The 25,809-nt window shown below is 52.1% G+C and overlaps 9 protein-coding genes across 9 annotated transcripts; 5 read left to right on the forward strand and 4 right to left on the reverse strand.

Moving 5' to 3' along the window:
- Positions 1 to 1,192: 1,192 nt before the first annotated feature.
- Positions 1,193 to 2,314, reverse strand: AYO20_08479 (hypothetical protein; the record flags this gene model as incomplete). Its single annotated transcript, XM_022646756.1, has 1 exon — positions 1,193 to 2,314. The coding sequence occupies one exon, from the start codon at positions 2,312 to 2,314 to the stop codon at positions 1,193 to 1,195; it is 1,122 nt and encodes a 373-aa protein (XP_022497304.1).
- A 314-nt stretch (positions 2,315 to 2,628) lies between these two features.
- AYO20_08480 (hypothetical protein) lies at positions 2,629 to 3,486 on the forward strand (the record flags this gene model as incomplete). The annotated part of the gene is made up of 1 exon (XM_022646757.1): positions 2,629 to 3,486. The coding sequence occupies one exon, from the start codon at positions 2,629 to 2,631 to the stop codon at positions 3,484 to 3,486; it is 858 nt and encodes a 285-aa protein (XP_022497305.1).
- A 246-nt stretch (positions 3,487 to 3,732) lies between these two features.
- On the reverse strand, positions 3,733 to 5,537 carry AYO20_08481 (hypothetical protein; the record flags this gene model as incomplete). The annotated part of the gene is made up of 4 exons (XM_022646758.1): positions 3,733 to 3,770; positions 3,829 to 5,332; positions 5,394 to 5,473; positions 5,534 to 5,537. The coding sequence occupies 4 exons, from the start codon at positions 5,535 to 5,537 to the stop codon at positions 3,733 to 3,735; spliced, it is 1,626 nt and encodes a 541-aa protein (XP_022497306.1).
- A 1,000-nt stretch (positions 5,538 to 6,537) lies between these two features.
- On the forward strand, positions 6,538 to 8,698 carry AYO20_08482 (hypothetical protein; the record flags this gene model as incomplete). The annotated part of the gene is made up of 3 exons (XM_022646759.1): positions 6,538 to 7,027; positions 7,174 to 7,670; positions 7,721 to 8,698. The coding sequence occupies 3 exons, from the start codon at positions 6,538 to 6,540 to the stop codon at positions 8,696 to 8,698; spliced, it is 1,965 nt and encodes a 654-aa protein (XP_022497307.1).
- A 489-nt stretch (positions 8,699 to 9,187) lies between these two features.
- On the forward strand, positions 9,188 to 11,266 carry AYO20_08483 (hypothetical protein; the record flags this gene model as incomplete). Its single annotated transcript, XM_022646760.1, has 4 exons — positions 9,188 to 9,424; positions 9,657 to 9,889; positions 9,955 to 10,273; positions 10,337 to 11,266. The coding sequence occupies 4 exons, from the start codon at positions 9,188 to 9,190 to the stop codon at positions 11,264 to 11,266; spliced, it is 1,719 nt and encodes a 572-aa protein (XP_022497308.1).
- A 571-nt stretch (positions 11,267 to 11,837) lies between these two features.
- On the reverse strand, positions 11,838 to 12,401 carry AYO20_08484 (hypothetical protein; the record flags this gene model as incomplete). The annotated part of the gene is made up of 1 exon (XM_022646761.1): positions 11,838 to 12,401. One exon carries the CDS (start codon positions 12,399 to 12,401, stop codon positions 11,838 to 11,840), a length of 564 nt encoding a protein of 187 aa, XP_022497309.1.
- A 1,721-nt stretch (positions 12,402 to 14,122) lies between these two features.
- On the reverse strand, positions 14,123 to 14,749 carry AYO20_08485 (hypothetical protein; the record flags this gene model as incomplete). Its single annotated transcript, XM_022646762.1, has 1 exon — positions 14,123 to 14,749. The coding sequence occupies one exon, from the start codon at positions 14,747 to 14,749 to the stop codon at positions 14,123 to 14,125; it is 627 nt and encodes a 208-aa protein (XP_022497310.1).
- Positions 14,750 to 15,375: 626 nt separating this feature from the next.
- On the forward strand, positions 15,376 to 17,285 carry AYO20_08486 (hypothetical protein; the record flags this gene model as incomplete). The annotated part of the gene is made up of 2 exons (XM_022646763.1): positions 15,376 to 15,593; positions 15,650 to 17,285. The coding sequence occupies 2 exons, from the start codon at positions 15,376 to 15,378 to the stop codon at positions 17,283 to 17,285; spliced, it is 1,854 nt and encodes a 617-aa protein (XP_022497311.1).
- A 1,491-nt stretch (positions 17,286 to 18,776) lies between these two features.
- Positions 18,777 to 20,093, forward strand: AYO20_08487 (hypothetical protein; the record flags this gene model as incomplete). The annotated part of the gene is made up of 1 exon (XM_022646764.1): positions 18,777 to 20,093. The coding sequence occupies one exon, from the start codon at positions 18,777 to 18,779 to the stop codon at positions 20,091 to 20,093; it is 1,317 nt and encodes a 438-aa protein (XP_022497312.1).
- Positions 20,094 to 25,809: the final 5,716 nt, after the last annotated feature.

The raw sequence follows: 25,809 nt of genomic DNA on the forward strand, positions 1-25,809 counted from the left end.
ATCCCCTCACCTCGTTTGCTTGAGGATATATGATTCCTCTTCTGCCCATGACCTGTCGTATCTGTAGAGAATCCACCAGGCATGAATGACGCCTGGGAACCACCATAATATACACAGTAAGATGTTGATGATGAAGTCTCCGTTGAACCCCGACTTGAGATATACCGCCGCTGGAGGGAGGAAGAGGGCGAGTACGTAGAGGAGGATGTCGGACGGTGATAATGATAGTCGACTCATAGCGTTTGACTCAAAATGTGTGAGACTATATGAGTTGAGTGTTGTTGTGTTGGGTGTCTTCTGTTCCACTGGGACACTGTCTGGTATTTGATTCGATGATGTGGATCCGTGATGTTTTCAATTTCTGCTGTTGAAAGACCTGGATACCAATCCAACACTGGGATGACCCTTGCGAGAAATAATAGCATCGATCATTGAGACTTTTCATTGTCCGTCATTGAGTCACACCGACGACGAGACAAGACAAGGCGAATCATCCGATCCTCACCAGACTCGACTTACCCCAGATGTGATGTTGCTGCGCGAGAAGATTGCGGGACACCCACTTGAACAAGCACCAAGCCACAAAGACCTCTTTTTCATTATTCGCTCCCACCGCAGCTCCTTGGGCGGGACCCGACAACTCTCTCCATCAACATTAGAAAGGAGGATAATTGAGCGCGTGATATCACATGGTCTCGGGCCAAGGCTGCCATCAGGTGATTCTTCTGTGGAAGATGCTGACGTGCGACATTTCCCAAAAAGAAGAGATGAGAGATGCGCTATTGGTAGTGGCGTGCCCTTAGCTTTGACACAGGAAGGGACACTAATCCTGTAGATGAGACATCACCAACAGAGAGAAAGAGAGAGATGGTGGAGAGCTACAAGTATGTAGGTCTAAGGCCGATCTCTCCTTAGTCAGCAACTACCGCTCATCTGAGTTCGCCCCCCCCCTTGATCAACCTCCAATTAAAATGTTCATTACAGTCGCCCCTTGTATACCTCCAGAGGCCATTAGATCCAATTCTGGTGTTGCCACTAAGAAACACTGAATCCACTGCCCGTCTCGACTAGGATATCGGCTATCTTTAAGCAAATACGGCCTCTACTCCCACCAAACAGCCGTACCTGGCGTGGTATAGTAGGTTCCTCCTTGAGCCAGCAGACCTTCTAAAGCTCGCCCCATCTCGCCCCGTTAGAGGAGGTCTCCGTCACCAGTTGTGCAGAACGCATCAAGATATCTCAGCCCGGAATCCGACTCCTTCGCAGGTACTTCTCTAACTCCATCTTCCCACACGAAACCATAACGCAAGAAGAAGCCAGCCGTCCTCGCCACATGGATGGCTTGTCTGTCGGCCTCTGAGATTCCACCAACAGTCACCTCAAAAGTTTGCCAGAACAAGTCCTCGAGTTCGTGACGATTATCGTGATAGTGCCATCCTTGAGAATCCATATAGCCGAGTATGTTCTCGAAACCCCACAAAGAAATGCCGAAAGGAAGGATGCTAGCCTCTGCCCAGTCGATAATCCCAGTTATATGCCCAGTGTTGGGATCCACAAAGATATTCATCTCGCACAGATCATCATGGCTCAGGACTAAAGGATGTGTCGATGTAAAGAGCAATGAAAGTTCTGCGCGAACTCGTCTCAAGTTCTCTGCGAATCGGGAGGGTAAGGCTTGAGAAAGGAGGTCGAATTTCTGCTTGTAATCATGATGGATGGCTTCGACGACATTGCAGAGCAGTGTTTGCCTATGTTTCCACGACACTGCGAAGAATCTATCCCATAAATTTAGCTCATCCTGAAGTAGTACAGGTATGATGTACCTCGCCAAATCCACCACGGTGTTTGACTGTCGTGAAGCTACCTCTAACGACGGGTTAGTGGAAAGGCCATACAGGCATCGCGCTTGGATATAGGCAATTCCGGGAAGTTTTTCAATCACGTAGACAGAAAGTGGTAACGACTGGCCAATAGTTCCGTGATAAGTGCAGGCCGCCACAAATTGTCCATAAATTGCTTGAGCCAGATTCAAGATCACCATGTTTAGGACCGAGTTCTGAGCCCGAAATTGCACGATCCTAGCTTGCGTGGGTCCGGCTATGACAGTATAGCTGAACGCACCCTGAATGGGTGCAGGGATGACAGGTTCACCAACAAGAGAGACAGCAAATTCATCGCATTGTTGCCGCGTTACGGTTGATGGAGACGTAAAGAAGCTGTTGATCGCATTGGCAAGGGAGTAAATGGGATTCATAGTGGCAGGACTCGCCGCGGTGACGGTTGACTGCCGCGGTATCGATCGCCTTCGTGCCATGAGAGGTGGAAACGGCAGTGGAGAATGGAATAAGCCAACATGCAGCTATGAGATCAAGAAATGCTTTGATTCCAGTTCACAGGAGGAATGTGGTTAGAAACACTATTTCTCTTGGCAAGGCTGAAGGGCAGCCTCGTCAGCCTCATCCCTCTGACGTGGGTGCACGCGAAAGACCCTCCAGACACACCAGCCCGTGCTAGCACTACCAACGCTGAGAACGGTATTTGCCGCCCATAATACCTCCTTGAGCTGTCAAGCTACTAGTCCACCACAACGTATAGTGCAACGATTAGGATACCCAGAGTTCTCGCGCCATGCCCATCAAACCTCTCACATTCAAGGGCGACAAGAAGCCCAAGAAGCGCAAGCATCGTCACGACGAAGATGTCGACGACGCCCAAAACGCCGGTGGTCAACTCGCGGTCGATCCCTCCGACGATGACTCCTGGACCACCCCCGACGAGCCCAGCGACCTCTCCGGACCCGTCGTGCTTGTTCTCCCCACCACTCCCCCCACGGCACTCGCTGCCGACGCGCACGGCAACGTCTTTGCCTCGCCCCTAGAAAATATCGTCGAGGGCGTGGCTGAAACCGCAGAGCCTCATGACGTGCGACAGGTCTGGGTCGCGAGCTCCGTGGCGGGTTTGTCGAAGGGAGAGTTGAGCTTCAAGGGGAGCCATAGCGGGTATCTGAGCTGTGACTCAGTGGGCGTGCTAGGCGCGAAGAGAGAGGCCAGAGGCGTCGAGGAGGGATTCATAGCAGAGGCCGTGGACGATGCTACAGATGGCAAAACGAGATGGCGGCTACGGACTGCGGCGTCAAAGTCTGAAGACGGGGACAAGGGCAGGCGATATCTCTGCGCCGTCACAGAGACGAAGCAGACCAACAACGCAAAATCAATCAACGTCTCACTTCGTGGAGACGGCGAGGCTTCCTCGGAATCGACCCATCTCGTCTTCAAAATGCAGGCCCGCTTCAAACCACGACTGCAGCAGAATAAAGAGACAAAAGCAAAGGAAAAGGTCAGCCGGAGGGAGCTCGAACAAGCAGTCGGGCGAAGACTGGAGGAGCACGAAGTGAAGCGCTTGAAAAAGGCTAAGAAGGAAGGGAATTTCTACGAGGAGGTCCTGGACGTCAGAGTCAAAGGGAAACATGATAAGTTTGCCAGTTGATATACATCGTTGGCCCTATCACAAATGTGACCACGAAGCTACGACAGACTTTGCATGTTCAACCTGAAACGGACATTTGACCAGAACATCATTCACATAAACACTCATTACCCCTGCGTTTTTCCAACCATCCTATCATATATCAACGCATGTACCTCCTGGAGCAAACGTAAAGATACTTTACAAACGCCAATCGCTATGCAACAAATCTACCAAAGGGTATATGGCCCGAACATCATCGCCTCATCAAAGACTGGGGAACAATCGACCAGCAACACGGCGCCCTGGATCATGAGTCAGCGACAGTTCCTGTGGGTTTGGGATGTAGATTGAAATACTTACAGAGAGGTCTTGACTCCTCAGCCGCCCGACCTTGATCAGCCCGCTGTTCATAACTGCGAGCTTCTCTACGCGCCAGCCGTTCACGTAACCACGCTCTCCTCGCGGACACGCCCTGGGCTCGAATCTCAGCAGGGACCTCTTCTTCGGCCGTACTTCGCCTGCGAGTGGGTGGTCCATCCTCTATGGGCGCACCAGCACTCCTGGCCTGATCCAGGGGAATTTGAGGAGACACAATCGGCATCGTCATGCCCCGAAGGGAGCGGCCGGCTAGCGCAAGAACCGGGGCAGGAAGTCGAGTCATCGGGATGCTTATCGCTGAATCTTCTTGTGCACCTGCTCGCGCCCGCATCCTCCGCATGAGTCTCTCCCGCCTGACCATGAGGTTCGTGACTTGGACGGGACAGTATCCTGGTGGGAGGGATGATTTCTTGCATAGGGGACATAATGAGCTGTTGTCTCGGAGGAACGAGTCGATGCACTCCGGATGGAAGACATGGTTACAAGGCAGTTCGCGAACGCTGGTCTCTCCACTGATGAAGTCGTCCAGACATATTGGACAAGTCGACTGAGAGAACGCAACTGGGCGGACCACAATTGCGGGGGCGATTGCACTATCAGCGTCTTTTGCGTCAGTGTGCATCGATTTGTCCACCCCCGGTTTGACTGTTTCAACCGTTTCCGGCTCGACAGATTCGTTTGGCCCGTCACCGTTGACGCTATTTGGCTCCGACCTGGCATGGTACGTGTATTTTGGCATTTTGTCAATTAGCTCTTGTGGCACTTGCAGCCTCTTGATCCCCAAGGCCTCCAGATCGACCTCTCCATTTGCCACTCGGCGCTGGAGGATGCGTCGTTGTCGTCGTTGAATCATGTGCATGACGATCGAAGTCATCAGGACCACTGCCAGAAGGATAGCCAAGACGATGATTAAAAACACCCATAGCGAAGGTATGCCGCTGGTAGAGTTGACGTCCATTCTTGCATACAGCCTGACAGTATCGTGAGGGTCGTAAATTTCCACCAGCTCACTACCAAATGGGACCTCTGACATGTTTCCTGAGTATCGTGCTAGTTCATTCAAAAGGAAAGCTCCCAGCATTCCAGGTACGGCATATACTGGATACTCATTGTTGGACTTCCATTGTCCACCGTCACGAAGTGTCCAGGAGCGATCGCTGACGGGAGGAGGTTGCGAATCCGAAGCCCCAGGCTGAAAAAATATTGCTCCTCGGACCTGATCGGACCGCATGACAGAGAGGTAGGAGAAAACGCACTCGGGTTCCGTCCATGGTGCCAACGCAATCAATGGAAAGTCGCCCGGAGGTATTTCTGCCCGTGTCGTGGCATTAAGTGGAATCAGGGATCTGGTGGAGTTGTCACAAGGACTAGACGCCGGAAGAGCGGGAGTATAGAGAAGGCCTTGTATGACATCGTAATGATGAGGATTGTTGGGCGACAGGGTGCGAATGAGACCCGAAGCTCTCAGTGCAAAGCCAAGTGAGTCCTTCCAAGTATTAGCAGAGTCATCTTTTGGAAGTCTAGTACGCTGTCTTGATGTTTCATACATTGACAATGCGGGCTCCATTGGAGGGGTCGTAATCTGGGTTGGGCAAGACAATCGCAACAACGCCGAAGTCCTGTGCGGCTGTGCTGCGGGTAAGCGCCTATTCTTGCGTGAGACAGCAACACAAAAGGTCATACGTACACATGGTTATCTAGAGTGTTTGAAACAGTTGATTGCCACAGACTGCAAAGGGAACGGTTGCGCAGGCTCAGTCGGCCGGGTACATGACTTGGGATGTGCGACAGGAATATCCAGACACGGGGCGCCGGCAAACACGGATGGAGTTGGAGAGAGGCTTGCGATATTCGGATGACGCACGCATCAGGTTCATCAAGCAAACGTCGTTAATAGAAGGCCTTGCGACCGCGTCGAGGCCGAGGGGGACGACGTATACCAAAGGTGCGAAACAACGTTTAGGAAGGGAAGCGAGGAACGGACTTTCCACCTCAATTGAATAATCGACTTCCGACGATCTGCGGACTTTGAATAAATGCAGCAATACAAGCGGTTCTGCCCACTCGGGCTGCTCCTCATCCAAGGCATGCCCAGCCTCTTGAGATTTGTCTCAGCATCATGCAGATTTTTCCGGGGCTGGGCTTCTGTGAGTGGGCGCTGAGGGGGGCGAGGGGATTCCTTCAGATCCGGCTGATTCCCTCGCTAAAACAGTTTGTTTGTTTCGGAGGGGGGCAAACCTACAAGCACTCGTAAAGGGCCACACAGCCTGTAATAGGCCTGGGCAAAGGCCTGGGCAGGCTTGGACCGGCTTGGACCGGTTCTCCAACCGCGACTAGGCCATTCCGCTTAAGCAGAATCCGATCCGTCCCCCTCGTAAACTCGCCAGACAACAAGCGGAATGTTAGCCGACAACATGCTTGGCATTCACCTGCGGCGGTACCAACGTCAAGTCTGAGGAGTAGTGTTAGAAGTTGGTATCGAGTCAGAACCACATCGAACAGCGCAAAGAAGCCACTGAGCCTGCAGCGACTACCTCATTGATTGTCGCGTCGGCAATGGCTTGAAACCTTCGTCAGGAACTTCCACAGACATCTTACTGATGGGAAGATCGAGCGCTCAAACGCCACTCTCAGCCACATCCTGTTCCCCCGATCATCCCTACCATCATTAAGTCAGGACACGATCCAACCATGCCTCCCTTACCAGGTGCTAGCAAGAAGAAGAATCGAGACGGGCGACGGTCTCGAAGCAGAAACACGACACCAAGCTCGGTGATCAGTGCTGGAACTGCCCCGCCCGCACCAACGACCACTCCGCTCCTCGAGTTGGAAGTGTCCAAACTCTTGGTGTCTTCGAAGCCGAATTATGCAGAGATCATAGACCATCTGGATACTCATGGCTCCAAACTGGAGCCCAAGTCGCTGCACGATATCATTGACCAGTTGAAGCATCTCAGTGAATCCGCCGAAAAACGCGCCGAGTCATGCGAGAAAGCCATCCGGCTCATCCATGAGCAGAAGAAGAATGTGGAAACAGACCAGCAAGATCGCGATCGTCAGGCTGAGCAGGCTCGCCGGGCTAAAGCACGCAAAGAGGAAGGCCAGTCGCAGAAGAATCCCAAGGCGAAGAAACGAAAAGACAGACCTGAGACGGTGGACAATGTCGAGATCAAGAAAGAAGGTATGTTTGTTGTCCATCTACTGACTCCTATAATTCTATATTCCATGCCATCTTGGCGCTCATCCGGCAAACTTCCTGTGTTGAGTTATCAAAGGTCCTCTGAGGCTCTATACGACGACTAGAATTCACTAACGACATATGTCTAGAAGAACCTTCAAAGACGAAATTGTCCCGTGCCACACCTGGTCCCTTGGACAGTCCTTCTCCTTCAAAGAAGACCAAACTCAGCCCTGGGACATCATCATTGTCCGAAGTCGCTGATTCTCCAGACGCCGCAGCTGCCAGCGCACACGCCTCACCAACCAAGTCGGACGTGTCTATGTCAGACGCAGAAGACAACCGCGTTGTTCCGCCGCCCATTCCCCAGCAAGGTTTCTTCCCCGACCCCCTGGCACCTGACCCAGTAATCTACCACATTCGCGAAGTGACTCCAAGCATGTCGGACGAGGAGAAGAAGGAGATTTACAGTGTCACGGCGTATCCGACGAAGGATCTGAGTGACCAAGTCGCCGGCACACCACCTGACAAAGACTTTAGCAACGCTAAGCCAACCAACCAAGTTGCTGCTAACACTTTCCTCACCTATGTGGAACCGTATGTCCGACCTCTGACAGAAGAGGACATTGCATGGTTGCGTGAACGAGTAAGTGGATGAGATCAACACCAGAATAAGTCTTTACTGACGTGGAGCAGGGCGATCGCACTACTCCATTTCTCGCAGTACCCCGAGGCAAACGTTCCTATCAAGAGATCTGGGCAGAAGAAGATTCGGGATCCGTTCCCGTGGAGAATGGCAATGAGAAATCCTTGAACCATCCAAGAGGGAATCTGGAACAAATCAACGATGACAACGTCGCGACAGACCAGATCTCGACGGGACCACTCGCTAGCCGACTGCTTTCCCTTCTCAAGTTCGAGCATCGATCCCCACCGAGTGAGACCAATCCTACTGGCGACTTGAATACATTCATGAATGATGGCAACGATACTATGGATTTGGATGGGCTCACTAATGGTCATGACAACTCTGAGAAGCCACTGCCTCCTGCAGCAGCTGTGGCAGACCAGGCACCTGCCAAATCGTCTAACTCCCAGCGCCTCGACTACGTGCAGAGTGAGGAACGAATCAAAGGTGAACTTCGGCATCTTGGTTTGTTGGGCCAGGATGAAAATCCCGATTATGACGCCCACCATGACGATGATATCAGCGAGAGATTACGTCTGCTGCAGGGTGAGCTGCGTCGCGTCATGGTCGTCAACGGGGCACGCAAATCCCGTCTGCTGGATCTGGCCAAGGAAAGACTCGCTTTTCAGGAATACAGCACTATCCATGAAGACCTTGACAGCCAAGTTCAACAAGCCTACCTCAAGCGAACTCGTACTTTGGGCAAGACAAAGAAGGGTGGACCAGGAGCCAACAAACCAAAACCGGGCAGCCACGGCATTGGTGGACCTGGAACAGCAATGAGCGTGAACAGAGCAAGAGATATTGGTGACTCGGCCCGGATGCTTATGGATCGCAGAAAGAGATGGGAGAACTGCATCGGTCCGGTCTTCAAAGATATGAACCACGGCATTCCTCCCAAGGGCACTACACTGTGGGATCCAAAGATCATGGAAACGTACGAGAAAGCCGAGTTGGAAGCTCTTGAAGAAGAAGCAGAAGAATGAAACAAAGGGGTTCGGGCTATTCTATTCTTGCCTGAATGAAACCGAACAAAGCGTCTTCTATGTTGGAGTAACAGATCACGTGGCAAATCACGTGGACTCAACGGCGGTGCTGAGAAGACGATTCCGAAGCGAGCCACAACAAAGGGGATGATTGGCTGGCATTGACCCTGTGCTCACTGTCAAGAGTCTTTGCTGCTCGATCACTCGGGATGGAAAGAGAGAACAAAGGAAGATAACTTTGTCTGTCGCCAATTCGCCTTGAGCGAGGATAATGGTGCTCCGGATGCGGCTGGGAAACATAATGTATGCCATTACGGCGTTGACGAACCGAAACAAATTCAATGGCCTTTTGCCCACGCTTTCTCGATCTTGCTGACTGCTTTTCAATTGACTAGGCCTTCGTTATTGCCCTTTTGTATACTCTAACAATTCTCCACCACCAGCAAAGGGCTAATCTTTTCTGGTACGGAACAAACTAGATACCACAACATGGCGTTGGATCAGTTTCGTGTGGACTGGGACCCAAACTCCCTCCAAACATTTTTCAATGACGCTGACCAGCGGGATGCTGTGCCTGAGTCACCTACTCTGCACTTTTTTAACTGGAAGGAGACCGATTCCTCAGGTCGGACGAGGTCGATTGGCTCAAGGTTCCAGCATCTTTTCTTCTCCAGGCTAGATATTCCTGATGAACACGAGTGGCACTTTGAAAGACCGTTGGGCAAGGTATGTTCTTGGACACGCCGACGCCGTGTCCTGCATTTGGGGACGATGACTCCCTTCCCTTCCTTCACCGAAGAACCCCAGGCTGACGTGGGTTGTCGAGACATTAGGGATCGTTTGGTGCGGCAGCCCTCTATACAAAGCGGAACGCAAGGCAAGAAAAAACAGATGTAAGGAGTCCACATTTCTTGGTAATTCTTTTCGGGGGAGAGAATTGACGATCGTGTTGGACCAGGCATTCGTCCTGAAAGTCGCAGATGTCGAACCACGCATCTTCCTTCCAGCAAACGGGAGGAAGGTCAACCTGACTGACGAAGCGGCCATCATGGCGCAGACCAACGATCTCGGGTCGGACAATCTCGTGCGCCTCCGTCAATACAAAGTCGACCAGCAATACTGCCGATACTACCTTGAATTTTGCGAGTTTGGCACGTTGGAGACTCTCAGGCTGAGATACAAAGCATGGAAGTATGTTGTCGTTCATCCTGTTAGCACGGAACCAATGCTAACCACGAGGGATCTTATCTCTGCAGTCGATACCTTCCCGAGCCTTTCCTCTGGCATACCTTCTATTTTCTGGCACATGCATATCTGGATCTCTCTACGGGTCCGTATCGGAGTCTGAAGTTTTGGAATTTCGGACAGGCCCTGCCCGGCCAGTATCTCCTGCATAACGATCTCAAAACGGACAATATCTTCCTGGCGAACCATACGAACAGAGACGAGGGGGCTATATGGTATCCTGTACCCAAGATCGGGGACTTTGGCTTGGCCACGACGACCAACCCCGACGAACTGACGACAAATACCGCCGCCGCCTTGCAACGAGGCACGGAAGTGTGGGCGCCACCAGTAAGTCCTCAATCTGTTGAGATCTTCATAGTCTCTTTTCGTGCTCTCACACAGGATTTCTAGGAACTACGTATCCGGCTCATGCAGCGCGGCGTCCGCTATCATTTTGAAGAGGACGTCAACCCTCAATTCCTGATCGACGGCAACGTCAGTCTCCATCGAATCCGGCCCGAGGCCAACATCTGGCCCATCGGCGCCGTCATGTGGACCTTGCTGACGATGGAGGAGATTGATGGACTCAGCGAGAGAGTCGACGACATCTTGCTGAGCGAAGGACGAGCCTGGCGGGCTTTTGACGGGGTCAATGTCGTCGGCAGCGTCGGCCCGGAAATCACCAGCCGCTACAGTCCCCAGCTCATCGCGCTCATCCGGGAATGCACGCGGTTGAAGCCGGGCGGCCGACCGCAGCCGAACCGCTTGGTGGAGGACATCTTCGAGAACCTGGTCCGGTGCTTCGAGCGCGAGCAGGAAGTGTTCCTGCACACAGGCGACCCCACGCCCCTCAAGGTGGCCTTTGGCCACGACAACATCAACGATCTGCCCGACGGCGGCGCCCGGTTCCCCAAGCAGCCCATCTTCTGGGACGACTTTGCCGACCATCTCCTCTGGAGCCCCGAGGATGTCGACCTCGTCTGTCCGCCCTCGGCGCCCGAGGATCTCCTCTTTGACGACCAGTGGCCCGTTCCGCTGCGCAAGAGATTCAACGACAGATGGAGTCGGGCGGTGCAGAAACGAGATCGAAGAGCCGCCGCGGAGATGGCCCAAGCCCAAGCCCAAGCGGCCCAAGCCGCAACAACATCACTTACCACCTGCAGTGACCACTACCTTCGGTCAACATCAACATCAACATCAACATCAACAGGCCGCGGCCCCGTCTCAGCCGTTACCCACCCAGCAAGCGGGCCCAGACCGCACGACCCATTTCCACCACAAGCGTCAGGGGAGCAGCAGCACGAAGAAGACGACCGTCCTCGAAAGCGGGCAAGGTGGTGATCCGATGGAGTATGTATTCGACTCGATATAGGGACTTCATTGTTCTTGCTTTGCTCGCCTCCTCTCTCTTGGGGGATGCGTGCCGCCACCTAGACACCCAGACACCTGCACATTATCATTATCATCATCATCATCTTATTCTTATTCTTGATATTCATGTTATTCACTGCCACCCAGGCTATAGTGGCATAGTATGTAGTGAAACTCGGAACCAGCTAGATTTGTTACCACATCACATTTCTCTGCTACGATTTCGAGCCGTTTTGCAGAAAATGGTCGGGCACCCGGTCAAGAGAAGAATACATGTACGGTAGAAGTGTATGTGCTACGTGGGCAGCGACAATCCTCTGATTTACACGCTGCGCAGCCTTGCCGCAAGCTCCACCATGGCAGTCATTGTAGAAGTTTCAGGGATGCATGTGAACCATAACGCTTGTCAGACCTAAGTAATATGCCCGAGGCTTGTGCTATATCAGGTTCGCCATATGCTCAGCAGTCGACACCTTCCCAAGAATGCCAAAACACTCCTGACTATTGAAAGATCGAGAATCAGGTCACACAGCCGAGAATGTCAGCCTTGCGTCTCGCCCCCTTCAGCCCTGTCTATCGAATCACTCATCAACAACGTGGCCTTCGTCCAGGCATCATGTTTCAACCCATTCAATTCTTGTTCCTTGGTCGCAATGTCTTCGTGCATCTTCCTCAACTCGGCGTTGTCACCCATCTTGCGCTCCACATCTGCAATGTCCTTCTGCGCCAACTTCTGCATTTCCTTCGACTTTGTTGCTGTCAGTCTGAGAACCGCAGTGCACCATTTACAGGGGTTTCCTGGAAGCTGTGCTCCGCTAGTAGTCTTGGGTGTGTTTGGATCGCCTAGCATGAGATCTTGGTTGTGAGCCTCACGCTTCTCGGCCTTGGACGAGTTGGTGATCGGGGTGTTGTAGGAGGAAAGAGACGTTCCCGACCGAGGCAGGTGTTTGGAATGTTCGACCTCAAGCGTGCCGCAGGACAGGCGACCCCAAGGCCGTGGTCTGTTGCAGATCTCCCACAGAGGACCATTCTTCGGGTTGAATATGAGGGAGGAGACCGGATCGTGGTCAGGATAAGGACAGATGTGAAGTGTGATCCGGCACATGGTGATGAAAAGTTCTGGATATGAGACTGCTGGTCGTGCTGTGACAGAGGTTCTGGACTTGCAGGACTCGCACAGGGAAAGATGAATTGGGACTGTGTTGATGTTCTTCCACTAGGGCAGGGAAGAGGTATGAGGTATTATACTCCCAGCGAGTCAGAGATGTGAAGGTCTGTTTGCTGCTGTGAATGATTGCTTTGGTCATGCGGTGGAGAAAGTTATTGTGATGTCGTGAATGGATGACTGCTGACACTAAGTTGAGTGAATGGATGCTGGGAGCAATTGGGAGAGGAGAGGAGGGAGACAGATGGTTCAATCGCTGCGAAGCATAGTGTCTATGCCACGATTCTCTATCCTCTTTACTCCAGGAAAGCGCAGCCTCTCCAGCCGCGATTGTCTTGGAGGGAAGAACGAAAACGAGGGCACACAACTGCCTTTTGTTTTGACGCTTTCGTCTCAAACCTGGTTCCCCAGCAGGTGATCAGAGCGACGATTCCCTTTTCCACAGTTTGTCAACAGGCATCAAACAGATACTCCCTGTCCCTACCAAGAGCACATCCAAACCACTTTGTCCCAGATCTCAGACTCTCTTGAATATTGCTGGATCTCTTGGATAACCTTTCTCATCTCGACAACATCCCAGAACCTCACCACGAAACATCAGAGATCCCAGCAATCACCAAGTTCCACGGTCACACATCAAGCAAACCACATAATTAAGAACAAATTACTGCACAAAAGCCATCCGAGAGGACAGACGGCAACTTGCAGCACTCACATCCACTGAAATCACTTCAAACATCAGCCAAAGAGCCAATCTGACACACTGTCTGCCTGCCATATCCCTGTCCTCAGTCTCCCCAGCCTCTCTCCATTTCAATCAGAACCAGTACGACACCAAGCCTCCTGTACTACACCAAGATTGCAAGATGTGCTATGCAATCAAGATTGTCTATTTCGGGTGTGTTGATGGGGAGGAGCACGTGGAGTATGCCGTGGTTCGATGCAAGGGCGGGCTGGAATACATAATGGAGATGCCAGTCCAAGAGACATGTAAGGGGGTGAAGCAAGTGGAGGACTGGAGGATGTCTCCTTGCCGCTTTTGCAAGGAGTATTTTGAATCGCGGCGTACGTTGGGAGGAGCTGGTGGTCGTGCCCGGGCGGCGTCTTTGGACGCAGATAGGCCCAAGGCGGCAATTGACGCCTTGTTGTAAGGCCGGGGGAGCGTCAACGAGATATGGCGATAGGATTCTTCGATAACAAGCATGTTTCAATCAACTGGGAAAAGCGTCCGTCTTCCGCTCGTATTCCTTTAATGAAAACGGCACCGGATCTCCTAACTTGTTCGGAAGATGCGACCCATCGACAACATATAATACTGCGATGAGTCCCACGTTGTCGCATCGGACATCGACAATGACAACGTGGCGAGATCAGCGTTCGCCCATTATCCATCTCTCGGTATGCCCTCAGCGCCCGCTGGTAGGGCTTGGACTGAGTGAGTGCAGAGCCTCCCAGGGTCGGGGATCGACAGTCCAGCGGCTGTCAAAGGGAGACGTTATCATATCAGTCTGGACGAAGATGGCCACCATGGACAATCCCTTCGCGACAATAGGACCGGCGGTAGCCTCTCAGGTGGCATGTTGAGACTGACATCGATTCGTCCTCTCGTCATATTATTGGTTTGTTGCTTGTAGACGACCATGTCTAAATGTCTGTTGTTTTCATACTCTCTCACTGACCCAGATAGCTCCCCTGCATCCATATCGGATGACATCCGTCAGCGGCTGGTATGGCTGAGCCTCCTTTGCATCATTTTCGACAGCATAATCAAGATGCTCAAGCTCTTCATCGCGTATGCGCTTAATTTCATCAATCAAGACCTTCAGTTCAGGATCAAGCTCTTCTCCCTTCTCTTTCAGCTCCGTCATCCACTTGAAAAGCTCCCGCACCTGGCCGTTGTAATGATTCCCAATCTCTGTCTCCACTGCCTCTGTGCAAGCCATCGCAGCCTCTCTTCCCATCATGCCTGTAGTCCATCCTAGTACAGTTGCTGCCACTTGCCAAACCGGATACATTGCGGTGGGGCGAATGCGGTGCTTTGCAAGGAGTTCATTGAAGACTTTGAAATGCCCAGCTTCTTGGTCGTACATGTGTTTCATGAGTGGACGGAGATGTGGATATGCTTTGACAACAGGCGGTGTCTGAGCGCTGTAAATGAGAGTAGCGGCGAGTTCTCCCGCTTGGTTCACACGCAGCGCACTGTCGAGGAATCTCCTCTGTTCATTGGAAAGGACAGTTCTAGGCTGAGCGGAGTCTTGATCTGGTTCGGAGGTATTCTGGGTGGACATCTGTCGGACTGTGATTTGTCTTGAGATCGGTAAACATGAGTTTGGACGTCTCAGAACACCAGTTACGGCTCTGGCACGACTCCTGAGCATCATTGTTGCAATAATCTGGTCATCACTCTGGGGATAAGTGTGACTAGAGAGACTAACCTTGCCTCTCTCCATGAACGCAGGTCGTGAGAGAACTATGGGTACTTGGGCGTTGCGAGTCATAACGTGGGAAACTTTGCCGACAACCTAGTCATGCAGTTTCCCATACCGGCAGGTTTGCTCTATGCTCCCTGGAGGATTCAGGAACGACGCCTCACCTGTCTTCCTCTCACCGTCCACTTGTCCTATATCAAAAGGTTTCTACTAGTTCTGCTGTGCCTGTGTACCATTTGACACATTTATTTGTTCTCATCTGGTTCTTTTTTTCCACTAGATTAGAGTTGGGTTAGATCGGTGGTCGATGTTCAACATTTTCTGCCGCACCTCAGCACTCCTTCACTAACGACCAAGGCTTCACTCAACAACGTTGCCTTTGCACCCCGTGGCAGTTTTTCCTCCTCCGGCTATTCGCCTCACCTTCTTCCTTTGACCATCTACAACGCCGAGTGTCAGTATTCACTAACACTAACTGCCTCACCATGGCCGACCTGGATGCGGAACTACTTGCTCTCGCTGGAGGCGACTCCTCCGGTGAAGAAAGCATGCCATCATCCCCCAAACCAAAGTCACCTTCGCCACCACGCTCCAAGAAACAAACAAGAGAATCGCCTTCCACAGACATGGCTCGCAAGGGTGTCGCAAAGGCCGTCAAGCGCACTAAGCGTCGCAAGACATACTCGGATGATGAGGATGAAGTGTAAGCCTCTCTCTGTTCACCTGCATGCCGCGATCGCTGACACACTTTGTCTGCAGCTCTGTGCTGTCGCAACACTCGGAGTCTGCGTCCATGTCACAGTCCGATTCCGAAGCCAACTTCAGCTCCGGCGCAGACGACAAGCCCATCTTCCCCTACGAAAAGCTCTACTATGACGCCGAAGACAAGGCTAGGATCGAAGCGAAACCGGAAATTGAACGTGAGGAGATCCTAGCGCAGCGCAGCGAACAGGTGGAGCGCCATGAACAAGATCTCACTCTTCGCCGCCTTGTCGCCTCTCGCGCTCGTGAGGAGGCAAAGAACGCCGCGAAGAACAAGCGCAAGGCTAGTGCTGCGGAACTGGAGGACACCCAGCGGAAGAGTACGCGACAGCGCACAAAGGTTGGTGGTGGTCGTGTCGGAGAAGCCAGCAGCGCCATCGAAGCCTACAAGCGCCAGCGCGAAGAAAAGAGTCTCCGTGAAGAGCAGCGCAAGAAGGACGGATTGGTGAGAAGAGCGGTATCGCCACGAGACGACTACAGTGATGCGGATGCTGAGGGCGAGAGTGACAATGACTACGACGACCGTCGCTACAAGAGACGAACCCCCACACCACCGAGAGACGACCCCATCGCCGAACTCGCCGACATCCAGAGAGCCCGTGTTGGTCGCGACAATTTTGCCCAAGTTTGCTACACCCCTGGTTTCAAAGAAACTATCACCGACTGCTATGCCCGTGTCTGCCTTGGTCCTGGTCGTAATCCGGGTGTCAACGAATACCGCCTGTGCTTAATTAAGGGGTTCACCACCGGCAAGCCATACGCCATGATTGGATCCAACGGAAGACCATTCCCCGTCGATATGTACATCATCGCAGCGCACGGAAAAGCAGAGAGACCATGGTCATTCCTCGAATGCTCCATGTCTAAGTTCACGGATGACGAATGGCGCCGCTACCGATCTGTCATGGCCAATGAGGATTGCAAGCTCCCTACCAAAGCGTTCATCAATTCCAAGCTCGACCAAATTAATCGACTGATCAACCACCGCTTTACTGAAGCCGAGATTTCGCAAAAGATCAAGACTCAGAACGATCTCGTTGAGAAGATTACCCGTAGCCAAGAGAAGGAGGACCTCAAGGCGAAGATTGCTGAAGCTCGCGCTGACGGGAAAGATGATGTTGCCGAAGAATTGGAGAACCAGCTTGCCGCTATTGTGCCTATGAAACTGGCTTTTGGTACGAGCTTGACCAAGCAAGATACGGCCTACGTCAACCCTGAACAGGAGCGTCTGGCAGAGCTCAATCGCCGAAATCAGAGACTGAATGCGGAGAATGTTCGAAAGGCGCAACTTGCAGAGATGAGGGCCCGCAAGGCGAAGAAGACTCTTGCTCCAGGCGTCGACGAATTGTTTGAGGGTGGCAGTGATATCAGTCGTTCGGGCACACCGGTCAATGGCTTGGGCACACCGAGACTTGCGGCGTCAGCAAGCATTTCGCGGACTGCGTCACCCAACCCCCTTTCGCTGGCTAATGGGACTCCCCGGAGTGCCACCCCCGTCGCTCCCAGCTCCCTCAAACCTGTCATTTTGCAACAGCAGAAGAAGAGAGGCTTGCCGACCATTCGCAAGGCAGCCATGGACGATGAGATTATTGCCAGCATGGACTTGGGAATTGACATCGACATCGATATCTAGGAGTGATGTGATTCAGTCACATGAATTGGCGCCGGACCTGCTGATATGGCTGGACACTTTCCAGTGTTGGGGCCGCAAGGCGTTCGTTGGGTTACCCAGACGGGCAGAGTTGGGTGGTCATTGGACTGGGACTGGATTGGTCTCTCGAAGCTGTACCGAGTATTAACACGAAGATCGAAAGCAGGAAAAAGCAAGAAAAAGAAAAAGAAAAGCATCTGAGGTGAGCCGTGCACTTCTACGGAACGTACGAAACAAGAGACATGAGCCCGGAAAGATACAGATTCTTGCTGCCAACAGATGGCACGCCACATGTCGAGCGCTTCGAAGCGCCAGACCCTGGATCTGCCAAATGAAAATGTTCACAGACATTTCCCGACTGTGTTGGCTCTTCTACTACAGCTTCCTCGTCCTGGACAGCCGCCAAACGCTTCGCCGTCGGCTCATTCCCGGTCGTTCACTCCTTGATTTTGATATTTAGTCTCACCACCTTGCCCTCTCTTGCCCATTATCTTCCTGCATCCTCATCTTCTGTTTCATCTTCAGTTTCATCTTTGCAAGTCAGTGCGACCACTACATGCAAGGGTCTTTCCTATCTTCTCACTCAATTGAGTATCAGCAGCAAGGTTATCTCACTTTGGCAAAGCACATGCCAGGTTACTTGGACGACAGACCCGTCCCCTCTACCTCCGACCTTTTAGTAAGTCTTGCCTCTCCCTCGCCTTTTATCTCCATCCCTGCCTCTTTAGCCGCCCCTCTCAATCCCTGCCCGGCCAGGTTTCAGACCCAAAACCATCATCCGAACCCCGCTTCACGCGCAGTGACCTGCCTCGGTGCTGCCCATTTCACCTTCTTGGAACCTAGTGGAAGCCTGCCTGCACAGCCTTTATCATTCTTCAACCTGGATCGCACGTGGCCTCGTCGTCGTCAAAGAGCCACTGGTCTGAGCCACTCATCTCACCGGAGCAGTCTTAGGTCCTGACATCTCTGGTCCATGATAAGAGCTTAGCTTCGCTTCTCAAGAGTCTCCCACTTACCTGCGGTCCGGAGGCTGAGTGCTCCTTCGCCACTGAATGGCCTTTTGGCTCTGATCTGCGCTCTTTCTAGCATTTAAAACGGTAACCTCAAATGGGACACATCCCAACGAGCGACTCGCAATACGTGAACGAGACTGACATTGCCAAAGTTACCTTCAAAGGTCGTCGGACGGTGCTTCCTCAAATTTTCGAGTGACCCATCCAGACCCCGTTCCAAACGCAAAGGTGTGACTCGACTCGCCACGAATCCTTCACAACATGTGCCTTTTTAATATCCTCAACTGTCCCGCCCACAACGTACACGAGCTGCGCAGCATCCTCACTTGGCCTTGTCAGCCGGTCGTCGCGGCCGGCCTGGTCCGGTGCAAATGGCACGAAGCCGTCGCGAGAAGTAATCCTGCTTCGAAAAACGATCCATCAGAGTTTTGGGGTCCGGATACCGTGTCCTTATGTGGTGATGCGTCATGACCCGGTCCCGCCCCCGGAAGATATCATCAAGGGCATCGTGGAGGCCGTGTACCTGGAGTGTGTTCCCGACAGGGGATGCCCAAAGTGCGCAGCTACCATGTTTGCGCACGACATGTTGGGCCGGTTGCCGTCGAGGTCTGAGAAAATCAAGTTTTTTTGCGACTCGCCTCAAGCTGGATTGTCGGCGGTTGGGAAAGTCAGAGATGTCCCTCGAGGTGATGGTACGGCTGGAGTAAGAGGTGGGCAGATGGTTGGCGGAGAGACGAGCGGGCTGAAAGGAGCGAAGCGGAAACATGTTGACGAGAAGGACGAAAAACAAGAGCGACGGGCAAATGATGGTCGGGACGACGGCGGTAGCGATGACGATCTTCATATCGTCGGGGAGAGAAGGGTGAAGAACCCCCGTTTGGGGCGTGTGCGAGATACCCGGAAGCACGGAAGCCAGCTTGAATCGAGAACGGTCAGCCCATTCCCTGCTGCGTCGTTGCGATCTGCAATTCCGGCGATTGCGCAGACTGGCTCCAAAACTCCACAGGGACGAGCCATATCTTCGTCTGCGTCGTCAGCAGAGGCAAGCGGAGTTTCAGAGGCTCTGCTTCGACGAAAGGCAGAAGTGGGCATCGCGATGATGGCCCACATGAGTATGGCGACACAGAACACACACGGGAAGGCGGCCGGTCGTGCAGGGGACAACGGCGGTCCTCACAAGTCAGGCATAAAAGCCGAAGAGGGGGGAGAAACCGACGCCGCGGGTCGTCAACCGCAGCTACGGCAGAGTTCTAAACCACATCATCACAGCATAGACCTTGCGAGGAAATCCAGCGTCGAATCATCGGGCTCCCAAAGCGATTCAGTAAGATCCCCAGTGCCGCCACCGGAAGCCAAGGCGAAAGCCATTGGCGAACACGTCTCGGACGCGTTCAAACGTCTCGACGCAGCTGTCGCAGTGCGAAAAGACACTCCTCCACGCGGCACTGGCACAGAAGAAGACGGCGAGTTCGGCGTCGAGATCCTGCGCGCCGTTCGAGACGGCTCCTTTCAGAGCGCCGTGGAGGGATTTTCCCGCCAACAGTCTGGACCAAATGCGCCCGCGGCGAGCTCGTCCAAAGTGGGTGGCGGCCGTGACGACAGAATCGACGCTCTCACCAACACCGTCCGGATCCTGCGCGGCGAGAAGGCTGCTTTTGTGGACCGTATCGGGACCCTTCTTGAGGAGATGGCCGCGGCGACGAAGAAGGAGGCTGAGTTGTTGAGAAGAGTCGCCGAGCTGGAGCAGATTGTTCAGTCGAACGCGGAGACACCGTGAAAGAGAAGGAGGAGGAGAAGGGAGCGATGTCGCCGTCACCATTGCCCAGGGGCCTCAAGAGATTAGACGGGAAGCGAGTCAGAACCGAGGAGGAGAATCGGAGCATTTCTGAGATCTGGTGGTCGCCGGACATCATCGTCGTCGTCATCGCCTTGGCCGCGCGCCAATGTCTCGAGTTGAAGAAACATACGTGCTCGGCGATGGGATATCAGGAGATGGAGATGGGTAGAAATGGAGGATTCACAGGACTACTCTTCCGGAGGATTACCTACAGACAAGGAACACACAGAACGGTTTGACTTACTTCTACCTCCAAAATGGATCGACGGCACGTTCGAGTCCGTGAAGGCCAAAAGAAAAGAAGAGGGTAAAAAGGGGGGACATGAAGCTGGAGAGGCAGGCAGGTAGACGAAGATGGATCGCATCTAGGCATCATCTAGGTAGGTAGGTAATTAATGCACATACAAAGGAGATTCTGGGATAAAGACGAGTCTTTTCGGTGAGTGTCTGTCTATCTGTTGGTCAGTCATTCAGTCCTTCAGGCAGTCAGGCAGTCACTTGGTGAGGGTGAGGTTGTGTGTGTGAGCAGTGATGGGATGGGATGGGAGCGGCGCTCCAGTGGACTCACTCCTGGCCCAGTTTAGAAGAGTTTCTACCCTACCAATATCTACTATGCATCTAGACTCGATACGTACTTGCCTCACCAACATAATAGGTACTGTGTAATAGTCAATAGTGTCGTGGTGGCACATGGGCGGGACGCCGTGAAGGAGAAGGTGAAGGGACAAGTACGTGGCCGAGATGTTGGTTGATATTGATATGTAACATTATTGATATTATCATCCTCGTTCATCCTCGTTCATCGTCCATCGACCTTCCCCGACTCCCGCTGTCTCGCTCAACTTCAACTTCCACTCCTCTTCTAAAGGTAGAGTCGTGGGGTTTGTGAGGGGGGACCATGTTTGTTGAACTATGTATTCACAGCATGTATATATCTACCCTGTCCATTCCATTCCTCAATCGGCCGCGTTTGGCAGGGATGGTCCATGATTCATGCATGATCCAGGGTCCAAGGTCGGGCCCGAGATACAGGGTCCCAAGTTGTCTAGGTAAGGTAGAGAGAGAGAGAGAGAGAGTCACCTTGGATAACGGAGCACGAGTTCCTCAGTATCTGACTACCGAGGGACATATTTGGAAACCCCGTCGTTTGTTTTTTTTTGGTATGGCACATGTATGTATGTACTTGGTATATACTGTAAATAGTGGGCAGGGAAACATAAGGAGTTTACTAACTTAAATAACCAAGTATTGACCAAACAAGTCCTCGGTACGGGTTCCGAGTCACCGACCGGGTGTACCCACCCTGCCACCTCTGTACTCGGTAGATGTACATGTCTGAACTCGCCAGAACTCGGTACGTGTGGTCTCATCAAGTTCTCCATCCTGTCGCCATCCTGTCGCCATCGTGGGAAGACCCAGTGATTAACGAGTAGGGAGGGGGATGCCCATTCTCGCGAGTACTATAAGCAGCCACAAACACAAACACCAACACATCGGATGCCGGAGCGCCCGTTTGGCCGCTTCTACTCAGAAGAACCAGGCAAGGGAAGGGACGGGGCGGGGATGATGGAAGGCCCTACGACTACCCGAGGGACTCCTGCTCGTGGGTAGTAAGATGTGAGTACCTGGATTACTCGAGAACGAAAAACCCAATTTCCATTTACGGGTTGATCCTCGAGGGTGAGCTTTGACGGTGCCCTTTGGCTGAGCATCACTGGGCGCGCTCCCTGAGCACTCCCTGAGTAAACACACTAGGGGCCTCATCTGGCCCCCTCGCGATCGGCTATGCTCACCTCTCAGCTGGGCATCTCTTTCAGACGGGCGTTAGGGAACCTAGTAGATCTCCCTGCCCTTACGCTGCTGCCTAAATTTCCTTGTAACCTTGGGCCTGGCGGTACGATAGGGTACGCGGTTGAATCGTACGTCGCACCGAGAGCAAGGAATCTAATCAAGTAAAAATGGTGGTGTTAGGGAATGTCAAGCGTTTACATACTAGTGCTAGTATTGGCCACGTGAGCGTACCTATGGTAATCTCTTCGCAGGTTAGGGGCAGTCTTCCTCCCCCCTAACACGGTGAGTAATCACTGTCGTGCACTGATTGTCTCTCCCGCCATCCACCATCTCTCTAGCACTATTAGTTCAGCAATATGCTCGACCGGTAGCGCTATGGGGCGTTCTGACAAATCTCGTCTTCAAGCTCATACCTACTCCCACATCAATGTCGTGCATGTCCTCCAATGCAGACTCATAATAAGATCAGTCGCGGCCCAGGCCAGCTTGTGTCCTGGGCAACAGCCTGGTCCGTACTAAGAATGGAGAATCTAATTGAATATTTGAGAAAGAAATAGGTGTAGGAATATAGAGAGGGGCGTACCTGAGACGAGAATAGGTCACGGGAAAAATAAATGGACTCATGGGTTAGATCTGTGTTGTATGTGGCTCGCGTCTTGTCAAGCCAGAGGTGGTAGATGACTTGACTAGGTGTCTAGGCTAACAAATGGGTAGTATTGAATGCTCTACCTCGAAGGATCGAAAAAGAGTAATAACACATGTTAGGACCGGGGGAGCCGAAGGTGGGAAGGGTTCGGATGCGTAAGAAGCTCTTCAGAAAAGCTCAATGACACGAGGAGTCTGTCGTACATTGATGAAATGTAGCAGCAGCTTTACCGCAGCCACACTCCATTCCCGGCTTCTCGCGTTGGACTGAGACATCGGTTGATGGATTTCCACCCAGCCTTTCCGCCGAAGGCCGTCGCATTGTTGGTTTTGACCAATGTTTTCATTTTCGGCCGTTGATATGGAGACCGAATCTGTCATCACCGGGATCTCTAGAGCCCCAAGTCGACGATACGCGCATACTCCACGAATCTTTGTGAGCGCTATTCCAGATATGAGATAAGAAGTAGCAAAAAGAGGTAAGAATAGTAATCTTCCTCGTTGAAGCAGGTTTTGTACCTCTTCTTCAGGACTTTCCAAGCCGATGAATGAGCCTTGTGGTGAATCGCCCACGAAGAATCGAATATGAGCTACCACAAAACTGACAATTCTCTCCTCGGACATCTCGGCCCTTAAAGGTAGTAGCTGACCTTTGATCCGAATAGAACTCCTAGTTGTAGGGATATTGTTCTCCACTGCGACATGCTTGAGGATCTCTTCGATATCTGCAAAGCGAGCTCGTATCCCGCCAAGGGTGCTCGGGAAAAGAATTTCACCATCAACAGACGCCCACGACCAGCTGGGAGCACGGGATGACGTCTTGCTGATTGGGAAGGCTTCGCGCACTTCTGTGGGCCTCCACCACCCGAGATCATAGATCATAGATTTCTTCCACATGCCGGCAATATAATAATCGTCCCGATCTTGCATGATGCGACTGGCAATGCTTGAAAATGCGATGAGCTTGTCCTCAGTATCAGTAAATGCGCATTTTGAGTACTGATGCACAAGTTGTTGCCACTTCTCGGAAAACCCATGATCATAATCATGGACAGGATTTCGTGTCAACTCATTCATCATACTCTCAAACTGAGGCTTCGCCATTTGCTGCATCGGGCAAGTCTGAGGCAAACCATTAGGAAACGCTTGCAAGGTGGCCTGCTCGCGACATTCCCATCCCATTTGACTTTGTCCAAAATGTAAGACCCTACAAGCCAAAAAACGTTCCAGGAATACCCAACCTCTTTTATTGAGCGGAGCATTTTCAATCTCGTCGACCCACATATCACCATCCACGACAAGGAACTTTTGAAGTCTTTGATTCAACTCCAACTCAATCGGCGAAGGATAATAAGAGACCGAAGGATGGCCTCTAACGAGGGACTCCGATCCATCGATTGACATGGTTGCGGACACATTCAGAAATGCGGATGAGTATATTTTCTCCAGGTTCTTGGCTTCCTGTTCCCAGTCCGATCGATCGTCCTGAAGAACACATAGAGAGTCGATCCAAAGGTAATGAATACCAAGGTGAACTGCAATTTGGATGGTGTCCTGGAAAATCTGTGGGAGACTAGAGATGTCGACAGATGTCTGTAAATTTTGTAGTGTGGTCGACTTTAAAATTTGATACGACTCAACGCCCCAACGATGGCTTAATGTCATGTACTGACCTTTTGGATGAGAGTCTTTTGATAACACAAGCCTCGCTTTCCGCCCGGTTGGTGCGAGCCGTAATAGTCGATTCGGGCGCCATTCTTCGCCGTTCTGGCAACATTTCTTGTGGTCTCTGGTGCATTTACTGATCCACGCATCGAGAACACTCAAGTCCATTCGAGTTGCTGTCCCAATTTTGGGTGCGGATTGTGGATTTCTAGCCAAGTCTACCCCAAATTAGCTCTGTTCTCTATCGGAGCGCAACGGAGCCAGAGAGAGGAGTATTACCAGTAGCTGAGATGAAGTTTAATTCGACGAAGCATGAATCATTATCTTCTCCATAGTCCGAGGGTTTCATATCGACCCATAATGGCAGAAGAGTATTCTGCTGAGGCTCTTCGTGCAACATTTGAGCATAGCGGGTGCTTTTTACTCGCAGTGATCGGCGATGCCACACCTTGAAATGTTTTGGGTCGTTGATTTTCAACCACTGTGAAAACTTGTTGCAAATCCAACAATTACGGGAACGCCTAACGCGAAGACTGGGGAGTGTCACAACCACGTTTCGCTCGTCTTGATGAACTCGCCGAACCATAGAGCAGCAAGTCTTACAGATTCCCATTTCAACTTGGAGTTGGCGTATCCGTGAGGCTCCCACGAGTATTCATAAATCAAAAACAAAAAATCCTGCGCACACGATGCCACAGTATCAAATTCCGGGTTGCATACGAGGAAATTGCTGCAACGTTAGAGTTTGTAATGTCGGTGAGGTTCAAGGATCAAGCAGCAGGCAGCAGTCTTGGCCAAAACGTGTACACCTAATAACACGCGTGAAGTGTAGGATAAGGAAGGTAAGGTCGGACGGGGCCTCCAGGTAGCAGATAATAGGCTTTGCTTTCTGGCTTCCTGCTATATGGCCGTGTGCGCCTTTTTCCTCTTCTCTCTACCTAAACTTAGTGGGTTAGTAGAAGCTGGAGGTACGTGTTCATAGCTGATAGGAGAAAGGGCGCCTGGGGACTCATTTTGCCCCGGCCGCCGACGCTCCGTCGTAGCTGGTGTGGAACAGTTAGGAAAACAGAGTGTGCTATCAATATCATTGCCTATCTCTGGACGTTAAAAGACATCGACTCTGACGATGGAGGAACGTAGGCGACGAAACTTTCAACACATGCTATATGGACGCTTCCTTGGTACGGCTTAGCCGGCCGTAACGCTACGGTGAGCGAGGTTATGGATCCAGAGTACATCCTGAGTGGCTCCCTGGGATGAGGGTAGGAGCCTGATCTGGCTTCTTTCGCCTAACTACCTACCTAGTGAGTAGTGGGTAATGGGTGAGGTGCATATACGACTATGGCAACTCCTTACGAGGTACATACTCACTAGTGAGTACTCACCAGTACTCACTAGTACCTACCGACCCCAATGGTGCCTACCTGCCTACCGAGGGCCGTTATTGTTGTTAACCGAGCGCGTGCAGCAGTGAAGAAATGTCTCTAGGCCCCTCCCTTTTAGCACGGCTTGGACTGTCCAGGCCCGGGTCTGGTAGTGGAAGGGGGAAGGGAGG

This window comes from Fonsecaea nubica (genome assembly GCF_001646965.1).
Source record: "Fonsecaea nubica strain CBS 269.64 chromosome Unknown Scaff67, whole genome shotgun sequence".
NCBI classification, from domain to species: Eukaryota; Fungi; Ascomycota; class Eurotiomycetes; order Chaetothyriales; family Herpotrichiellaceae; genus Fonsecaea; species Fonsecaea nubica.